The sequence below is a fragment of the Pseudophryne corroboree genome, chromosome 6, assembly GCF_028390025.1.
Source record: "Pseudophryne corroboree isolate aPseCor3 chromosome 6, aPseCor3.hap2, whole genome shotgun sequence".
Classification (NCBI taxonomy): domain Eukaryota; kingdom Metazoa; phylum Chordata; class Amphibia; order Anura; family Myobatrachidae; genus Pseudophryne; species Pseudophryne corroboree.
This window is the reverse complement of record NC_086449.1, coordinates 828,091,677-828,108,528: the sequence shown is the minus strand read 5'-3', so window position 1 is coordinate 828,108,528 and position 16,852 is coordinate 828,091,677. Positions and strand designations below refer to the sequence as shown.

The following is a 16,852-nucleotide window of genomic DNA, read 5'->3' as shown; positions in this document are numbered from 1 at the left end:
GTAGCCACCACGCTAGAGACCTTTTTACGTTTACTGGAAACTTTATCATCTGCTTTTTTATCGTCTGATGATTTCCGTTCCATTTGGTCAGAATAAGGTGCTGCAATGGTCTGGAGTGGAATTGCGCATATTCCACCATGTCTAAGGTTGATACCATCAGACCAAACAGTCGCATTGCTGCATGTACTGACATTGTCTGGGCGTGCAACGCTTCCTGAGCCATGACCTGCACCTTGACTATCTTTTTCTCTGGTACTGTAAGAGAACTTTCTGTAGGTCTGAATCCAATATGGCCCCCAAATGAACCATCCGCTGTGACGGATTCAGAGACGACTTTTCCCAATTTATGAGCCACCCATGTCTCTGTAAACAAACTTGTCTGTTGAAGATGGCTCAAAAGTAACTCCTGCGAATGTGCTAGGATTAACAGGTCGTCGAGGTATGGAAATGTTCTTATCCCACGCTTGCGCAGACAAGCTGCCATAACCACCATGATCTTGGTAAACACCCTGGGTGCTGTTGCTAGCTCGAAGGGCAAAACTTGGAACTGAAAATGTTCCTGGAGGATGGCAAACCTAAGGTAACACTGATGCGACAGTGCTATAGGCACATGTAGGTAAGCATCCTGTACATCCAGAGATACCATGTAATCTCCCGGTTCCATAGCCAACATTATGGAGCATAATGTCTCCATGTGGAACCTTGGAATCCAAATGTATTTGTTTAACATTTTCAGATTGAGAATTGGTCGAAATGACCCATTCGGCTTCTGGATCAGAAATAGATTGGAGTAAAACCCCTGTCCCTTCTGTGATGGAGGTACTGGGACAATCACCCCTGACTGCAGTAATTTTTCGACTGCTTCTTGCAGGGCATTGACCTTCGACTCTATACGAGACGGGCTGGTGCAAAAAAATATTTGAGGAGGCTGCCTCCTGAATGGGAACCCATACCCCTGAGATACCACCTTCTGCACCCAAGCATCTGTTGTTGACTGCTGCCATACGTGTGCAAAATGAAGGAGTCGGCCCCCAACCCTGGAATCCTCCAGGCGGAGGCCCGTCTCTTCAGGCTGATGGTTTCTGTTCAGGCTTGGAAGCTGGCTTTTTGCTAGCCCACTGCTTCCTACCCCTGGTTTTGAACTGGGGTTGCTTAGACTCCTCTTTAGCTTTCGCTTTGCTTTGCCAACGAAATGAGCGAAACTTTGAACCCTTAGACTTAGGGTTATAAGTAGCCGGAAATCTGACCTTCTTTGATTCAGACTCAGATTCTAGGATATCAGATAATGGTTTCCCAAATAATATATTACCAATGAAAGGCAATGCTTCCAATTCTGCTTTCCAGGTACGTAGCCAAACTGCTCTGTGAGCGGCTACTGTCAAGGCTGAAGCTTTAGAAGCAACTGTACCCATATCAATTGCCGCTTCTTCCAAATATTGGGCAGATTGTCTTAAACGGCTTAAATTATACTCTTGCTTCCTAGTAGGAGAAGAGATGTCATTCTCTAGTTCCTCTATCCATTCGCCCATTGCCTTTGCTACCCAGGCCGAAGCCATAGCAGGTCTTACCACTGCTCCTACAAGAGAAAATACATTTTTCAAGAAGCTATCTACCCTTCTGTCTGTGACATCATTTAGCGAGGTAGATGACAGTGGTAAAGCAGATTTATGCACAAGTCGCAGTACATGTGCATCTACTTTTGGAGGAACTTCTCTTTTCGAACAATCCGCAGCTGGAAATGGATAATAAGAATCCCATCTTTTCGGAATCTTATATTTTTTACTGGGCGTTGCCCAAGACTCATCCATCATTTCCGTCAGATCATCTGACGCTAGGAATTCAGTTTTAACTGATTTTGTTCGTTTAAACACAGGTGCTTTAGATTTTAACACTGTCTTGGCTGGCTCTTCCCAAGAGAGAACAGCCTTCATAGCATCAATAAGTTCAGCTACATCTTCTGAACTAAAACTCTGCGACTGATCATCATACGGAGTATTTGAATATACTGTATCATCATCTGTTGTATCATCTTGTGTAGTCTGCCACATGGATGCACCTGTCTTAGTCTTACCTGTCCCTTGGTTGCTTGTAGTGATGAGCGGGTTCGGTTCGTCGGAATCCGAACCCGCCCGAACTTCACCTTTTTTTGCACGGGTCCGAGCAACTCGGATCCTCCCGCCTTGCTCGGTTAACCCGAGCGCGCCCGAACATCATCATCCCGCTGTCGGATTCTCGCGAGATTCGGATTCTATATAAGGAGCCGCGCGTCGCCGCCATTTTTCACTCGTGTATTGGAAATGATCGTGAGAGGACGTGGCTGGGGTCCTCTCAGTTTCTATGTTCAGGGGGCTGCAAATATCTGTGCTCAGTGTGCTGCAAATATCTGTGCTCAGTGTGCTGCAAATATATACGTTCTCTGCCTGAAAAACGCTCCATATCTGTGCTCAGTGTGCTGCAAATATCTGTGCTCACACTGCTTTATTGTGGGGACTGGGGACCACCAGTATTATATAGGAGGAGTACAGTGCAGAGTTTTGCTGACCAGTGACCACCAGTATTATACGTTCTCTGCCTGAAAAACGCTCCATATCTGTGCTGCATTGTAGTATATATACTTATATAGTAGGAGTACAGTGCATAATTTTGCTGACCACCAGTATATAATATATAGCAGTACGGTACAGTAGGCCACTGCTCTACCTACCTCTGTGTCATCAAGTATACTATCCATCCATACCTGTGGCATACTTGCCGACATTCTGGCTGCTCTCGGCGGCACATCCTTTAAGCCACGCCCCCCGCTCTGTAATGTCGCGATCCCCGGCATTACACTGCAGGGGGCGTGGCTATGATGACGCGATTCAGCAAGAAACGCGTCATCAACTGCCCGGACCGCCCACTTTACACACTAAGTGGGCAGACGGGCAGGGGGACCCCTGATTCCGGGAGACTTGCCTGCTCTTCCGGGGGGCCGGGAGGGTCACACGATTTTCGGGAGCTTCCCGGCCATTCCGGGAGAGTAGGCAAGTATGACCTGTGGTGCATTTCAGTTTTGCACAGTTTGCTGACCACCAGTATATAATATATAGCAGTACGGTACAGAAGGCCACTGCCCTACCTACCTCTGTGTCGTCAAGTATACTATCCATCCATACCTGTGGTGCATTTCAGTTTTGCACAGTTTGCTGACCACCAGTATATAATATATAGCAGTACGGTACAGTAGGCCACTGCTCTACCTACTGCTGTGTCGTCAAGTATACTATCCATCCATACATACCTGTGGTGCATTTAAGTTTTTGTGCGCAGTATATATATAGTAGTAGGACATTGCTATTGATATATTACTGGCATATAATTCCACACATTAAAAAATGGAGAACAAAAATGTGGAGGGTAAAATAGGGAAAGATCGAGATCCACTTCCACCTCGTGCTGAAGCTGCTGCCACTAGTCATGGCCGAGACGATGAAATCCCATCAACGTCGTCTGCCAAGGCCGATGTCCAATTTCATAGTAGAGAGCATGTAAAATCCAAAAAAATAAAGTTCAGTAAAATGACCCAAAAATCTAAATCAAAATCGTCTGAGGAGAAGCGTAAACTTGCCAATGTGCCATTTACGACACGGAGTGGTAAGGAACGGCTGAGGGCCTGGCCTATGTTCATGGCTAGTGGTTCAGCTTCACATGAGGATGGAAGCACTCATCCTCCTGCTAGAAAACTTAAAAGAGTTAAGATGGCAAAAGCACAGTAAAGAACTGTGCGTTCTTCTAAATCACAAATCCCCAAGGAGAGTCCAATTGTGTCGGCCACTTGGGTCGCTTAGCTTAGCCATCCAGCGACCTTGGTGCACCTCTTTTTTTCTTTGCATCATGTGCTGTTTGGGGACTATTTTTTGGAAGTGCCATCCTGTCTGACACTGCAGTGCCACTCCTAGATGGGCCAGGTGTTTGTGTCGGCCAATTGTGTCGCTTAGCTTAGTCACACAGCGACCTTGGTGCACCTCTTTTTTTCTTTGCATCATGTGCTGTTTGGGGACTATTTTTTAAATCTGCCATCCTGTCTGACACTGCAGTGCAACTCCTAGATGGGCCAGGTATTTGTGTCGGCCACTTGTGTCGCTTAGCTTAGTCACAAAGCGACCTTGGTGCACCTCTTTTTTTCTTTGCATCATGTGCTGTTTGGGGACTATTTTTTAAATCTACCATCCTGTCTGACACTGCAGTGCCACTCCTAGATGGGCCAGGTGTTTGTGTCGGCCACTTGTGTCGCTTAGCTTAGTCACACAGCGAACATTGGTGCACCTCTTTTTTTCTTTGATCATGTGCTGTTTGGGGACTATTTTTTAAATCTGCCATCCTGTCTGACACTGCAGTGCCACTCCTAGATGGGCCAGGTGTTTGTGTCGGCCACTTGTGTCGCTTAGCTTAGTCACACAGCAACCTTGGTGCACCTCTTTTTTTCTTTGCATCATGTGCTGTTTGGGGACTATTTTTTAAATCTGCCATCCTGTCTGACACTGCAGTGCCACTCCTAGATGGGCCAGGTGTTTGTATCGTCCACTTGGGTCGCTTAGCTTAGCCATCCAGCGACCTCGGTGCAAATTTTAGGAGTAAAAATAATATTGTGAGGTGTTCAGAATAGACTGAAAATGAGTGGAAATTATGGTTATTGAGGTTAATAATACTATGGGATCAAAATGACCCCCAAATTCTATGATTTAAGCTGGTTTTGAGTTTTTTTTGTAAAAAAACACCCGAATCCAAAACACACCCGAATCCGACAAAAAAATTTCAGTGAGGTATTGCCAAAACGCGTCCGAATCCAAAACACGGCCGCGGAACCGAATCCAAAACCAAAACCCGAAAAATTTCCGGTGCACATCACTAGTTGCTTGTAGAGGCTACTGGAACCAAGCCGTAGGAAGGGAGCTGCATGTATGGGTTAATAGTGTAACCTAACCCTTGAGGTGGTGCTACCGGAGTTAACCTATCCGCTATTGAAGATAAAGTCTTTTCGAACATATTCCATGGTGGCTCTGTTGGTGGCTGAACCAACTCCTGTTTTTTTACTTTGCTGAAAAGCAAAACAGTTCGCGCACAACCCCTCATAAGTGACCAATTGGTCCATACCAATTAACCCTGTCTTACAAGATAAGCATGTTAGGGATGTAGGATTGCTTGATAAATTCTCCTCGTCACTTTCGCCGCTCACAGACATGGTAATAATCTGTTAATGACTACACAATTTGTGACTGAAAATCACCTATATATGAGTATATAGAAGTGAAAATAAGAATTTACTCACCGGTAATTCTATTTCTCGTAGTCCGTAGTGGATGCTGGGTACTCCGTAAGGACCATGGGGAATAGACGGGCTCCGCAGGAGACTGGGCACTCTAAAAGAAAGATTAGGTACTATCTGGTGTGCACTGGCTCCTCCCTCTATGCCCCTCCTCCAGACCTCAGTTAGGGAAACTGTGCCCGGAAGAGCTGACACTACAAGGAAAGGATTTGGAATCCAGGGTAAGACTCATACCAGCCACACCAATCACACCGTACAACTCGTGATAACTATACCCAGTTAACAGTATGAATAACAACTGAGCCTCACTGAACAGATGGCTCATAACAATAACCCTTTAGTTAAACAATAACTATATACAAGTATTGCAGACAATCCGCACTTGGGACGGGCTCACAGCATCCACTACGGACTACGAGAAATAGAATTACCGGTGAGTAAATTCTTATTTTCTCTGACGTCCTAGTGGATGCTGGGTACTCCGTAAGGACCATGGGGATTATACCAAAGCTCCCAAACGGGCGGGAGAGTGCGGATGACTCTGCAGCACCGAATGAGCAAACTCAAGGTCCTCCTCAGCCAGGGTATCAAACTTGTAGAATTGTGCAAACGTGTTTGACCCCGACCAGGTAGCAGCTCGGCAAAGTTGTAATGCCGAGACCCCTTGGGCAGCCGCCCAAGAAGAGCCCCCTTCCTCGTGGAATGGGCTTTTACTGATTTAGGATGCGGCAGTCCAGCCGCAGAATGTGCAAGGTGAATCGTGCTACAGATCCAGCGAGCAATAGTCTGCTTAGAAGCAGGAGCACCCAGCTTGTTGGGTGCATGCAGGAGAAACAGCGAGTCAGTATTTTCTGACTCTAGCCGTCCTGGAAACAGATTTTCAGGGCCCGGACTACATCCAGCAACTTGGAAGCCTCCAAGACCCGAGTAGCCGCAGGCACCACAATAGGTTGGTTCAAATGAAACGCTGATACCACCTTAGGGAGAAATTGGGGACGAGTCCTCAATTCTGCCCTGTCCCTATGGAAGATCAGATAAGGGCTTTCACACGACAAAGCCGCCAATTCTGACACATGCCTAGCCGAAGCCAAGGCCAAATATATATATGACCACTTTCCACGTGAGATACTTCAACTCCACGTTCTGAAGTGGCTCAAAACAATGTGATTTTAGGAAATCCAACACTACGTTGAGATCCCAAGGTGCAACTGGAGGCACAAAAAGGGGACTGAATATGCAGCACTCCCTTAACAATGTCTGAACTTCAGGCAGCGTCTTTCCTAGCCTGTAACAGCGTAGGAATCACTTCATCTGGAACGCCCTTTTCCGTTAGGATCCGGCGTTCAACCGCCAAGCCTTCAAACGCAGCCGCGGTAAGTCTTGGAACAGACAGGGCCCATGCAGTAACAGGTCCTGTCTGAGAGACAGAGGCCATGGGTCCTCCGAGATCATTTCTTGTAGTTCCGGGTACCAAGTTCTTCTTGGCCAATCCGGAACTACGAGTATAGTTCTTACTCCTCTCTTACTTACTATCCTCAGTACCTTGGGTTATGAGAGGAAGAGGAGGGAATACATAAACCGACTGGTACACCCACGGTGTCACTAGTGCGTCCACAGCTATCGCCTGAGGGTCTCTTGACCTGGAGCAATACTTTTTTAGCTTTTGTTGAGGCGGGACGCCATCATGTCCACCTGTGGCCGTTCCCAACGGTTCACAATCTGCGTGAAGACTTCTGGATGAAGTCCCCACTCTCCCGGGTGGAGGTCGTGCCTGCTGAGGAAGTCTGCTTCCTAGTTTTCCACACCCGGAATGAACACTGCTGACAGTGTTAGCACGTGATACTCCGCCCATCGGAGAATCCTTGTGGCTTCTGCCAACGCCATCCTGCTTCTTGTGCCGCCTTGTCGGTATACATGGGCGACAGCCGTGATGTTGTCTGACTGAATCAGCAACGGCTGGTTTTGAAGCATGGGGTTCTGCTTGCCTTAGGGCATTGTAAATGGCCCTTAGGTCCAGAATATTTATGTGTAGGGAAGTCTCCTGACTCGACCATTGTCCTTGGAAGTTTCTTCCCTGAGTGACTGCTCCCCAACCTCGGAGGCTTGCATCCGTGGTCACCAGGACCCAGTCCTGAATGCCGAATCTGCGGCCCTCGAGAAGATGAGCACTCTGCAGCCACCACAGCAGAGACACCCTGGCCCTCGGGGACAGGGTGATCAGCCGATGCATCTGAAGATGCGATCCTCACTTGTCTAACAGGTCCCACTGAAAATTCCTTGCAAGGAACCTGCCGAAGGGAATTGCTTCGAAAGAAGCTACCATCTTTTCCAGGATTCGCGTGCAATGATGCACCGACACCTGTTTTGGTTGCAGGAGGTCTCTGACCAGAGATGACAACTCCTTGACCTTCTCCTCCGGGAGAAACACCTTCTACTGTTCTGTGTCCAGAAACATGCCCAATATCAGCAGACGCGTCGTAGGAACCAGCTGCGACTTTGGGATATTCAGAATCCAGCCGTGCTGTTGTAGCACTTCCTGAGATAGTGCTACTCCGATCAACGACTGCTCCTTGGACCTCGCCTTTATAAGGAGATCGTCCAAGTACGGGATAATTATAACTCCCTTCTTTCGAAGGAGTAGCATCATTTTGGCCATTACCTTGGAACACACCCTCGGTGCCGTGGACAGACCAAACGGCAACGTCTGGAATTGGTAATGGCAGTTCTGTACCACAACCTTGAGGTACTCCTGGTGAGGTGAGTAAATGGGGACATGTAGGTAAGCATCCATGATGTCCAGTGACACCATAATATCCCCCTCTTCCAGGCTTGCAATAACCGCCCTGAGCGATTCTATTTTAAACTTGAACTTCCTTATATAAGTGTTCAAGGATTTCAAATTTAGAATGGGTCTCACCGAACCGTCTGGTTTCGGTATCACAAACATTGTGGAATAGTAACCTCGTCCCTGTTGAAGGAGAGGAACTTTGATTATCACCTGCTGGAGGTACAGCTTGTGAATTGCCGCCAGTATTATCTCCCTTTCCTTGGGAGTAGCAGGCAAGGCTGATTTGAGGTAACGGCGAGGGGGACACGTCTCGAACTCCAGCTTGTATCCCTGAGATACCTGTAGAACCCAGAGATCCACCTGTGAGCGAACCCACTGGTCGCTGAAGTTCCGGAGACGGGCCCCCACCGCACCTGGCTCCACCTGTGGAGCCCCAGTGTCATGCGGTGAACTTAGTGGAAGCAGGGGAGGATATTTGTTCCTGGGAACTGGCTGTCTGGTGCAGCTTTTTCCCTCTACCCCTGCCTCTGGGCAGAAAGGACGTGCCTCTGACCCGCTTGCCGTTCTGAGGCCGAAAGGACTGTACTTGATAATACGGTGCTTTCTTAGGCTGTGAGGGGACCTGAGGTAAAAAGGTCGACTTCCCAGCTGTTGCTGTGGACACGAGGTCCGAGAGACCGTCCCCAAACAATTCCTCACCCTTATAAGGCAAAACTTCCATGTGCCTTTTAGAATCAGCATCACCTGTCCACTGCCGAGTCCATAATACTCTCCTGGCAGAAATGGACATTGCATTAATTCTAGATGCCAGCTGGCAAATGTCCCTCTGTGCATCTCTCATATATAAGACTACGTCTTTAATATGCTCTATAGTTAGCAAAATAGTGTCCCTGTCAAGGGAATCAGTGTTATCTGACAGGGAATCAGACCATGCTGCTGCAGCACTACACATCCATGCTGAAGCAATAGCAGGTCTCAGTATAGTACCTGAGTGTGTATACACAGACTTCAGGATAGCCTCCTGCTTTCTATCTGCAGGCTCCTTTAGGGCGGCCGTATCCTGAGACGGCAGTGCCACCTTTTTTGATAAGCGTGTGAGCGCTTTGTCCACCTTAGGGGATGTCTCCCAGCGTAACCTATCCGTTGGCGGGAAAGGGTACGCCATTAGTAACCGCTTAGAAATTACTAGTTTCTTATCTGGGGAACCCCACGCTTCTTCACACAATTCGTTTAACTCATCAGATGGGGGAAAAGTCACTGGCTGCTTTTTCTCCCCAAACATAATACCCTTTTTTGTGGTAACCGGGTTAATGTCAGAAATGTGCAACACATTTTTCATTGCCGTAATCATACATCGGATGGCCCTAGTGGATTGTATATTTGTCTCATCCTCGTCGACACTCGAGTCAGACTCCGTGTCGACATCTGTGTCAGCCATCTGAGGTAGCGGGCGTTTTTGAGCCCCTGACGGCCTCTGAGATGCCTGGGCAGGCGCGGGCTGAGATGCCGGCTGTCCCAAAGCTGCGTCATCGAACCTTTTATGTAAGGAGTTGACACTGTCGGTTAATATCTTCCACATATCCATCTACTCAGGTGTCGACCCCGCAGGGGGTGACATCACACTTATCGGCACCTGCTCCGCCTCCACATAAGCCTCCTCATCAAACATGTCGACACAGCCGTACCGACACACCGCACACACACAGGGAATGCTCTGACTGAGGACAGGACCCCACAAAGTCCTTTGGGGAGACAGAGAGAGAGTATGCCAGCACACACCACAGCGCTATATAATCAGGGATTTACACTAACACAAAGTGATTTTTCCCTATAGCTGCTTTACATATACAGTTTGCGCCTAAATTTAGTGCCCCCCTCTCTTTTTTACCATTTGAGCCTGGAAACTGCAGGGGAGAGCCTGGGGAGCTGTCTTCCAGCGGAGCTGTGAAGAGGAAATGGCGCCAGTGTGCTGAGGGAGATAGCCCCGCCCCCTTCTCGGCGGACTTCTCCCGCTCTTATATTAATATTATGGCAGGGGATTTTTGCAAATATATAGTTTTTTAGACTATATTATGTGCTGTTTGCCAATGTAAGGTACTCTAATTGCAGCCCAGGGCGCCGCCCCCCAGCGCCCTGCACCCATCAGTGACCGGAGTATGTGGTGTGCATAGGGAGCAATGGTGCACAGCTGCAGTGCTGTGCGCTACCTTAATGAAGACCGGAGTCTTCAGCCGCCGATTTCCAGGATGTTCTTCTTGCTTCTGGCTCTGCAAGGGGGACGGCGGCGCGGTTCGGGACCGGACGACCGAGGCTGGGCCTGTGTTCGATCCCTCTGGAGCTAATGGTGTCCAGTAGCCTAGAAGCCCAAGCTAGCTGCAAGCAGGTAGGTTCGCTTCTCTCCCCTAAGTCCCTCGTAGCAGTGAGTCTGTTGCCAGCAGATCTCACTGAAAATAAAAAACCTAACAAATACTTTCTTTACTAGAAGCTCAGGAGAGCCCCTAGTGTGCAACCAGCTCGAGCCGGGCACAGATTCTAACTGAGGTCTGGAGGAGGGGCATAGAGGGAGGAGCCAGTGCACACCAGATAGTACCTAATATTTCTTTTAGAGTGCCCAGTCTCCTGCGGAGCCCGTCTTTTCCCCATGGTCCTTACGGAGTACCCAGCATCCACTAGGACGTCAGAGAAATCAATCTAGACACAGTGCACCTGAATTGAGGGTCAGAACAGGACTGACAATATAGAAAAGTCAGCACTCATACTAGCAGTCAGTCACATGTTAAAGCATTAGACATTGTCATATGAGAATACAACCCCCATAACAACTTACAAGTGAGTAGGAAAATTGTACTTCTGTTTTTAACTGTTTTTTTCAAACATAACATGCAGAAACAACAGTAATTATACAGATCTCATATGCAATATGTACTAAAAATTAACAATTCAAACTAACAAGTAGAGAGAATTTTTAGTACTGTATACCCTGCCTCCGGAGAGCGGGATACAGGGAGACTCACCACACTTCCATATCCAAGCAAATACGCTTGCAAGACGCTGAGTGGATTCAGACGCTACTGGTGTACACTGCCGCTCAGATAACGGATGAGAGACACGGACGCTCACTGACAGACACGGACGCTCAGCGACTTCCACGTGTATGCAGACGCTAAGTCCTGCGACTCGGTCTAGGCGGGATCTCTAGTGTACACAACCGCAGCGTCTAAGCTGCGACCGAGTACCCTCGTGGTAGCGTCTGAGCCGGAAGTGAGGTCATTCAGTTCATGAAACGAGAGACACGCGGGAACTGGCCATGAACTCGGAGGGGCGGCCAGGAGAGCGTCTGAATCCCCCTGTTGACTTAAACTCTAAGGATCGCGGCCTCTACCTAGTCCTGGCGCCTATGATCCCTAGAGCGTAGCGCTGTCGCACTCGAGATGTTTTGCGCATCAACACACTGTTTGTAGTCTCCACCAATACAGTGTAGCTGTGTCCGGACCCCCCTAGTAAGAGGAAATCCATAGACTTACCTTCCCCCCATGCTCCGGCCACAGCCTGGTTACGTCTGCTGGACCTGCTAGAACATCCGACACAGACGCCCGTCGAGACAGCACTATACAGCGAAGGTAAGCGTTGTTGCGACCCGGTGGGGAGTTGTTGGAGCGACTCTTTCCCGTATGCGTTTAAGACGCTGTTAAGAAAAGTCACTCAAAAAACATAGTAAGTCTATAAAAATAACATAATAAAAGCTTCAGGCTGCTTTATTCCCAGCAGCCCTGTGACTATGCGGCTTCCTGCCGCACCAAGCAAAAAACTGATTTGACTGAGTCAGTGGGCGGGACTATATGGTGAGGCCCCGATGCATCCTGGGAGGCCAGAAAGCTCGTGACCGTGTTGGTGCCATTTCCGCTGTCGCTCAACCATATCCCAATGTTATCCTGTGGATAATCCTGTGGACCCAGCCAGAGAAACATAGTATAGTGATATTTTCTATCTGGAAGTTGGGACTACTAGATATAGTTCCCTAGGCTGCTGTAAGAATATTTTTTATAGAAACGCCAATAAAATGTATGAATCCAGTCTTGTATCTGTATATGCTAATTGCTTAAACCAGATCTCTTGTTTTCTTCATCTGTGATGAAACACTCCACCTGCCAACATTTGGGATTGTTAAATCCAATTAATGATTGTATAAACACACATGCTCTGTTTCTGTCAGCAGCAGCAGTCATATGAGTAGTCTCTCACTCGCTGTGCCTGTCCTACAGACAAACAGCTGAAAGCAGAAGGGAAAAGACTGACCATACTGTAGTAACCTTTCTATCGAGAGGTAGTTGTCAGTACAAATCTCTCATTCTTTGTTCACTGTCGCAAGGCACACACTGAGCAGCCGAATTTGCAACAGTCTCACACTGCCTGACTTCATTACCATAGGGCAATTTGGAACTGCAGCCCTTGATTGACTGAAATGAGACATAGTGCCGTTTTTATAATATAAAGCAAGACTTTGGCAAATAGAACTGCGCTAATATGAGACAGACTGCTATGCAGGGCCGGTGCAAGGTTTCTTGGCACCCTAGGCAAAACTTCAACCTACTCCCCCCCCCCCGTTGCTGTCACTGTGCATAACTCCTTATGACTATGATAGCAGGGATTATTGTGTTCCTGTGCATTTTATAGCGGGGTCATGTTGCTGTTAGTGGGCCCCATTACAAAAACCTGATAGCCCCCGTTCCCTCCCCGTCATTGTCACTACAATGTCCCTTAGGAGAGAGAGAGGGGAGTGAGAGACAATGAGGGTGTCGGGGAGAGAAGGAGAGAGAGGAGCAAGAAAGAGAGGATTTCATGAAAAAAGATGGAATGAGAGAAGGAGAGAGAGGAGCTAGAGAGAGAGGGTGTCAGGGAGAATTAGAGAAAGTGTTGAGAGGGGAGAGAGAGATGGCATCAGAGAGACAGAGAGAGTGCCAGAGAGAGAAAGGGGGGAGTGCGAGCAGGAGTGAGAGAGAAAGTATCATGGAGGGAGGGAGAGAGAAATAGGGAAGAGAGAGTGAGTTTCAGGGAGAGAAAGAGGTAGAGACAGGGAGTCGGTGAGAGACTCTGTCAGGGAGGGAGAGAGAGAGAGAGAGAGAGAGAGAGAGAGAGGAAGAGAGACAGTGTCAGGGAAAGAGACAGTGTCAGAGAGGAAGAGAGACAGTGTCAGGGAAAGAGAGATAGTGTCAGGGAAAGAGACAGTGTCAGAGAGGGAGAGAGTGTGTCAGGGAGAGAGAGACAGTGGGTGGTCATTCCAAGTTGATCGCTCGCTAGCTAGTTTTAGCAGCCGTGTAAACGCTATGCCGCCGCTCACTGGGAGTGTATTTTAGCTTAGCAGAAGTGTGAACGCCTGTGCAGCCGAGCTCTGCAAAAACAGTTTGTGCAGTTTCTGAGTAGCTCTGAACCTACTCGGCGCTTGCGATCACTTCAGCCTATTCGTGTCCAGATTTGATGTCGTACACCCGCCCAGCGAACGCCCAGACACGCCTGCGTTTTTTCAGACACGTCTGCGTTTTTGCAAACACTCCCTGAAAAAGATCAGTTGACACCCAGAAACGCCCTCTTCCTGTCAATCTTCTTGCGGCCGTCAGTGCGACTGAAAACTTCGCTAGAACCTGTGCAAAACAACAAAGGCCTTTGTACTCGTACGCCGCGCATGCGCATTGCGGTGCATACGCGTGGGCATAAAATCCATTTTTTAGCCTGATCGCAGCGCTGCGAACAACGGCAGCTAGCGATCAACTCGGAATGACCCCCAGTGTCAGAGAGAGTCAGGAAGAAAGTAAGGGAGGGACAGTGTCAGAAAGAGAGAGAGGCACAAGAGAGGGTGTTAGGGAGAGAGAGAGAGAGAGAGAGAGAGAGAGAGGGAGAGAGAGTGAGGAGGAGCGAGCAGGGGAGACACTACCTGACTACAGCACAGGACTGGGGGGGGGGGTGAAGCATAGACGAACAGACAAGGGCATGGACGGACAGACAGAGCACCATATAGGGCATGGACGGACAGACAGGGGCATAGTCAGACGGGTGGACAGGGGGAGGCATAGACGGACAGATGAATGGAGCACCATATGGGGGCATAGATGGACGGATTGGGGGTGTAGACGGATGGACAGAGCACCATATGTGGGCATAGATGGATAGACGGATGGGGGGTGTAGACGGACGGACAGAGCACCATATGGGTCATAGACGGACATGGGGGGCATAAACGGATGGACAGAGCACCATATAGGGGCACAGATGGAATGTTGGAAAAGGTGGGCATAGATGGACAGAGCACCCCATGGGGGCATAGATGGATAGATGAACAGACGGACGGGGGGCTGGCATAGATGGATAGATGGACGGTGGGGGGAGCATAAATGGACACAGTACTATATGTGGGCATAGACGGACGGTGGGGGGGGCATAGATAGATGGACGTGGGGTGGCATAGACAGAACACCAGAGCATAGACAGACAGACGGGACGGATGGTAGGGAAAGGGGGGCTCACTGACAGTTATTCTGTGTGGCACTGTCTAAACACGATGTGTCTGTCAGCTGTGCAGTGCTGTAGCTACTGCAAATACTGTATGCTTCTGGGTTCTCTCAAGCGGCGCCGGTCACACATTGAGGGTAGCTCTGCACCCTGCCTCCCACCCTTCCTTCCAGGAAGTAATCTGCTGGTTCCCGCATTCGATGCGCGGCAGTACTAATAAAAAATAAATGATTTTTTTTTTCCCCAAAAGGGTGCAGTGGGATTGCTTGCCGGCTGGGCACCATAGCAGTTGCAACCCCTGCACCTTCTGTAGTTATGCCATGGCATATCCATGTGCAACACATTGCTGCAGATTTTGTCACCTAAGGGAGGGGGTGCCACCACCTGGTTCTTCCTGATACTACAGCCCTAAGTCAACTGTGATTACTTACTCAGGTATACGCTGATGAGCCATACCTTGGAGTCTTCTCTGAAACCCATTCCCCGATGGGGGTGTTCTCATGATGGTGTTCTCCTGGTCAGAGGCGTCACCTGGACTTGGTGACATCCGGACTGTACCGTTATCCCCCTTGTGCCGTCCGCGGGTGGAAAAGGGGGCGTGGCCTCGGTTAAAGGGGCGTGGCCTCGTTTACAATACTGAGTGCATCCCTCCAACAGTGCTGCAGCAGCCCAGCGTCCCCGGAGATTGGGCTCCTCCTGTCACCACTGCTCCTGGTCAGTATTCCCCTGCTCCTCTTCTGCTGCCACTGCGCTGCTGTCCTCCTTCCCCTACCTCACACTGCCCCCTTGTGCCCAACACCCCACAGGACAGCCAGCAGCACAACTGATGGGTGTCAGCACTGCCGGTGGTGAGGGTGACAAATAGCGGCGGCTGCGGCTGGCTGGACCCGCGGCCGCTGCAAGAGCAGCTTAGTAAAACATAATAAAACAGATTCAATGGGAGTGTGCCGCCCTCCAGTGGCCGGCGCCCATAGGCAGCTGCCTAATGGTGGCGCCGGCCCTGCTGCTATGGCTAGAATAAACTGACAAGTACAACAGTTTGAAAAAAGAATATATATATATATATATATATATATATATACAATTTATTAATTTAACAATATTAAAATCGATTGCTATTTAATATTCTAAAAACGTTCATCTAGCTAATACGTACACACCTGGCAATCAGTATATCTGGTTCATTTAGGAATTCTCAAATAATGTTCTCAAATGAAAGTCCACCAGTTTTATTACTACAGTAAGTATTTCTCCAGTCCTGGGACGTATAATAATTTGAAGCAATGTAGTGTTCACTGTAGCAATAGCGCTGCTAAAACATCAGTAGAGCACATAGGTTTCCAATGTGCTTACTGGGAACTGCCTCCTGTGGTGCTGCCCCTCCTTCTTTTGTAATGTGCATGAAGGGGGAGCCCACCCGCAGCTGCCATAGGATTCAGCGTCTCCTGTAGTGTACCTGCAAGGGGTCCAGGGCGCACTGGAATTTCTCCACGCAGCTCAGCTGTCCAGATCAAACGGATGGCCGTGGCTGTATTAAAGTGGCTGCACCTGTATTCCTCCTCATCAACAGGACTCCAGCAAAGGTTCAAATGGCCCAATCAGTGCAGCAACAGGTCACCTAACGCGTTTCGCTCATTGGAGCTTTTTCAACTTTGGTATTATACCTTTATATGAAATTGGGCGCAGTTTAACATATGTCATTTCTGTAATATATGTAATACATCCTGCATATGTTATAGATTTTCTTTTTCGGTTATTTTTCACCGATTCTGAAGGATCACAATCAGACTGTGTACGCAGCCTACAGAACGTGATCACTCCTGACACTTCACGACCTATAAGCAGTTATTTTCACTTGCTGTATGTTTATATATAGTTTTGTCCTGTAAGTGATATTTTATGCTGTCTAATAAACTAATTAATGGTAAGTTTTAGAATCTACTAACAGTGCCCCGGCCCAGTGAGTCTTTTCTCTCTATTTCAAATGAGCAATACTTTTTTTTTTTATGCAAACACTATATATATTTTTTCCTACCAAAAAAAAAAATTGTAAATATATCTGTGGGGTACTAATAATATATAGGCCCAACATTTAATATCTATTGGTGCAATGTGCATTTTGTCCAGTAGATGGTGCTGTGAGGCTATATTTGTTCATTGCCTGTTTCTAGCTGTATCAAGCATCAAAAATTCAGCTTGAAACTATTTAAAGTCACCCAGATCTGCAGGACAAAAACTCTGCTCACCCTGCACTG

The 16,852-nt window shown here is 48.3% G+C and overlaps 1 protein-coding gene across 2 annotated transcripts in view; it reads right to left on the bottom strand.

Moving 5' to 3' along the window:
• ADA2 (adenosine deaminase 2) overlaps positions 1 to 15,280 on the bottom strand; it is a 78,514-nt gene extending 63,234 nt beyond the window's left edge. The window contains exon 1 of one of the 2 annotated variants that reach the window (XM_063929318.1): positions 15,029 to 15,280. In XM_063929318.1, coding sequence (XP_063785388.1) covers positions 15,029 to 15,144 — 116 coding nt within the window. In that variant the 5' untranslated portion in view covers positions 15,145 to 15,280. The remainder of the gene's footprint in view (positions 1 to 15,028) is intronic. The other variant, XM_063929320.1, reaches the window with a different exon arrangement.
• Positions 15,281 to 16,852: the final 1,572 nt, after the last annotated feature.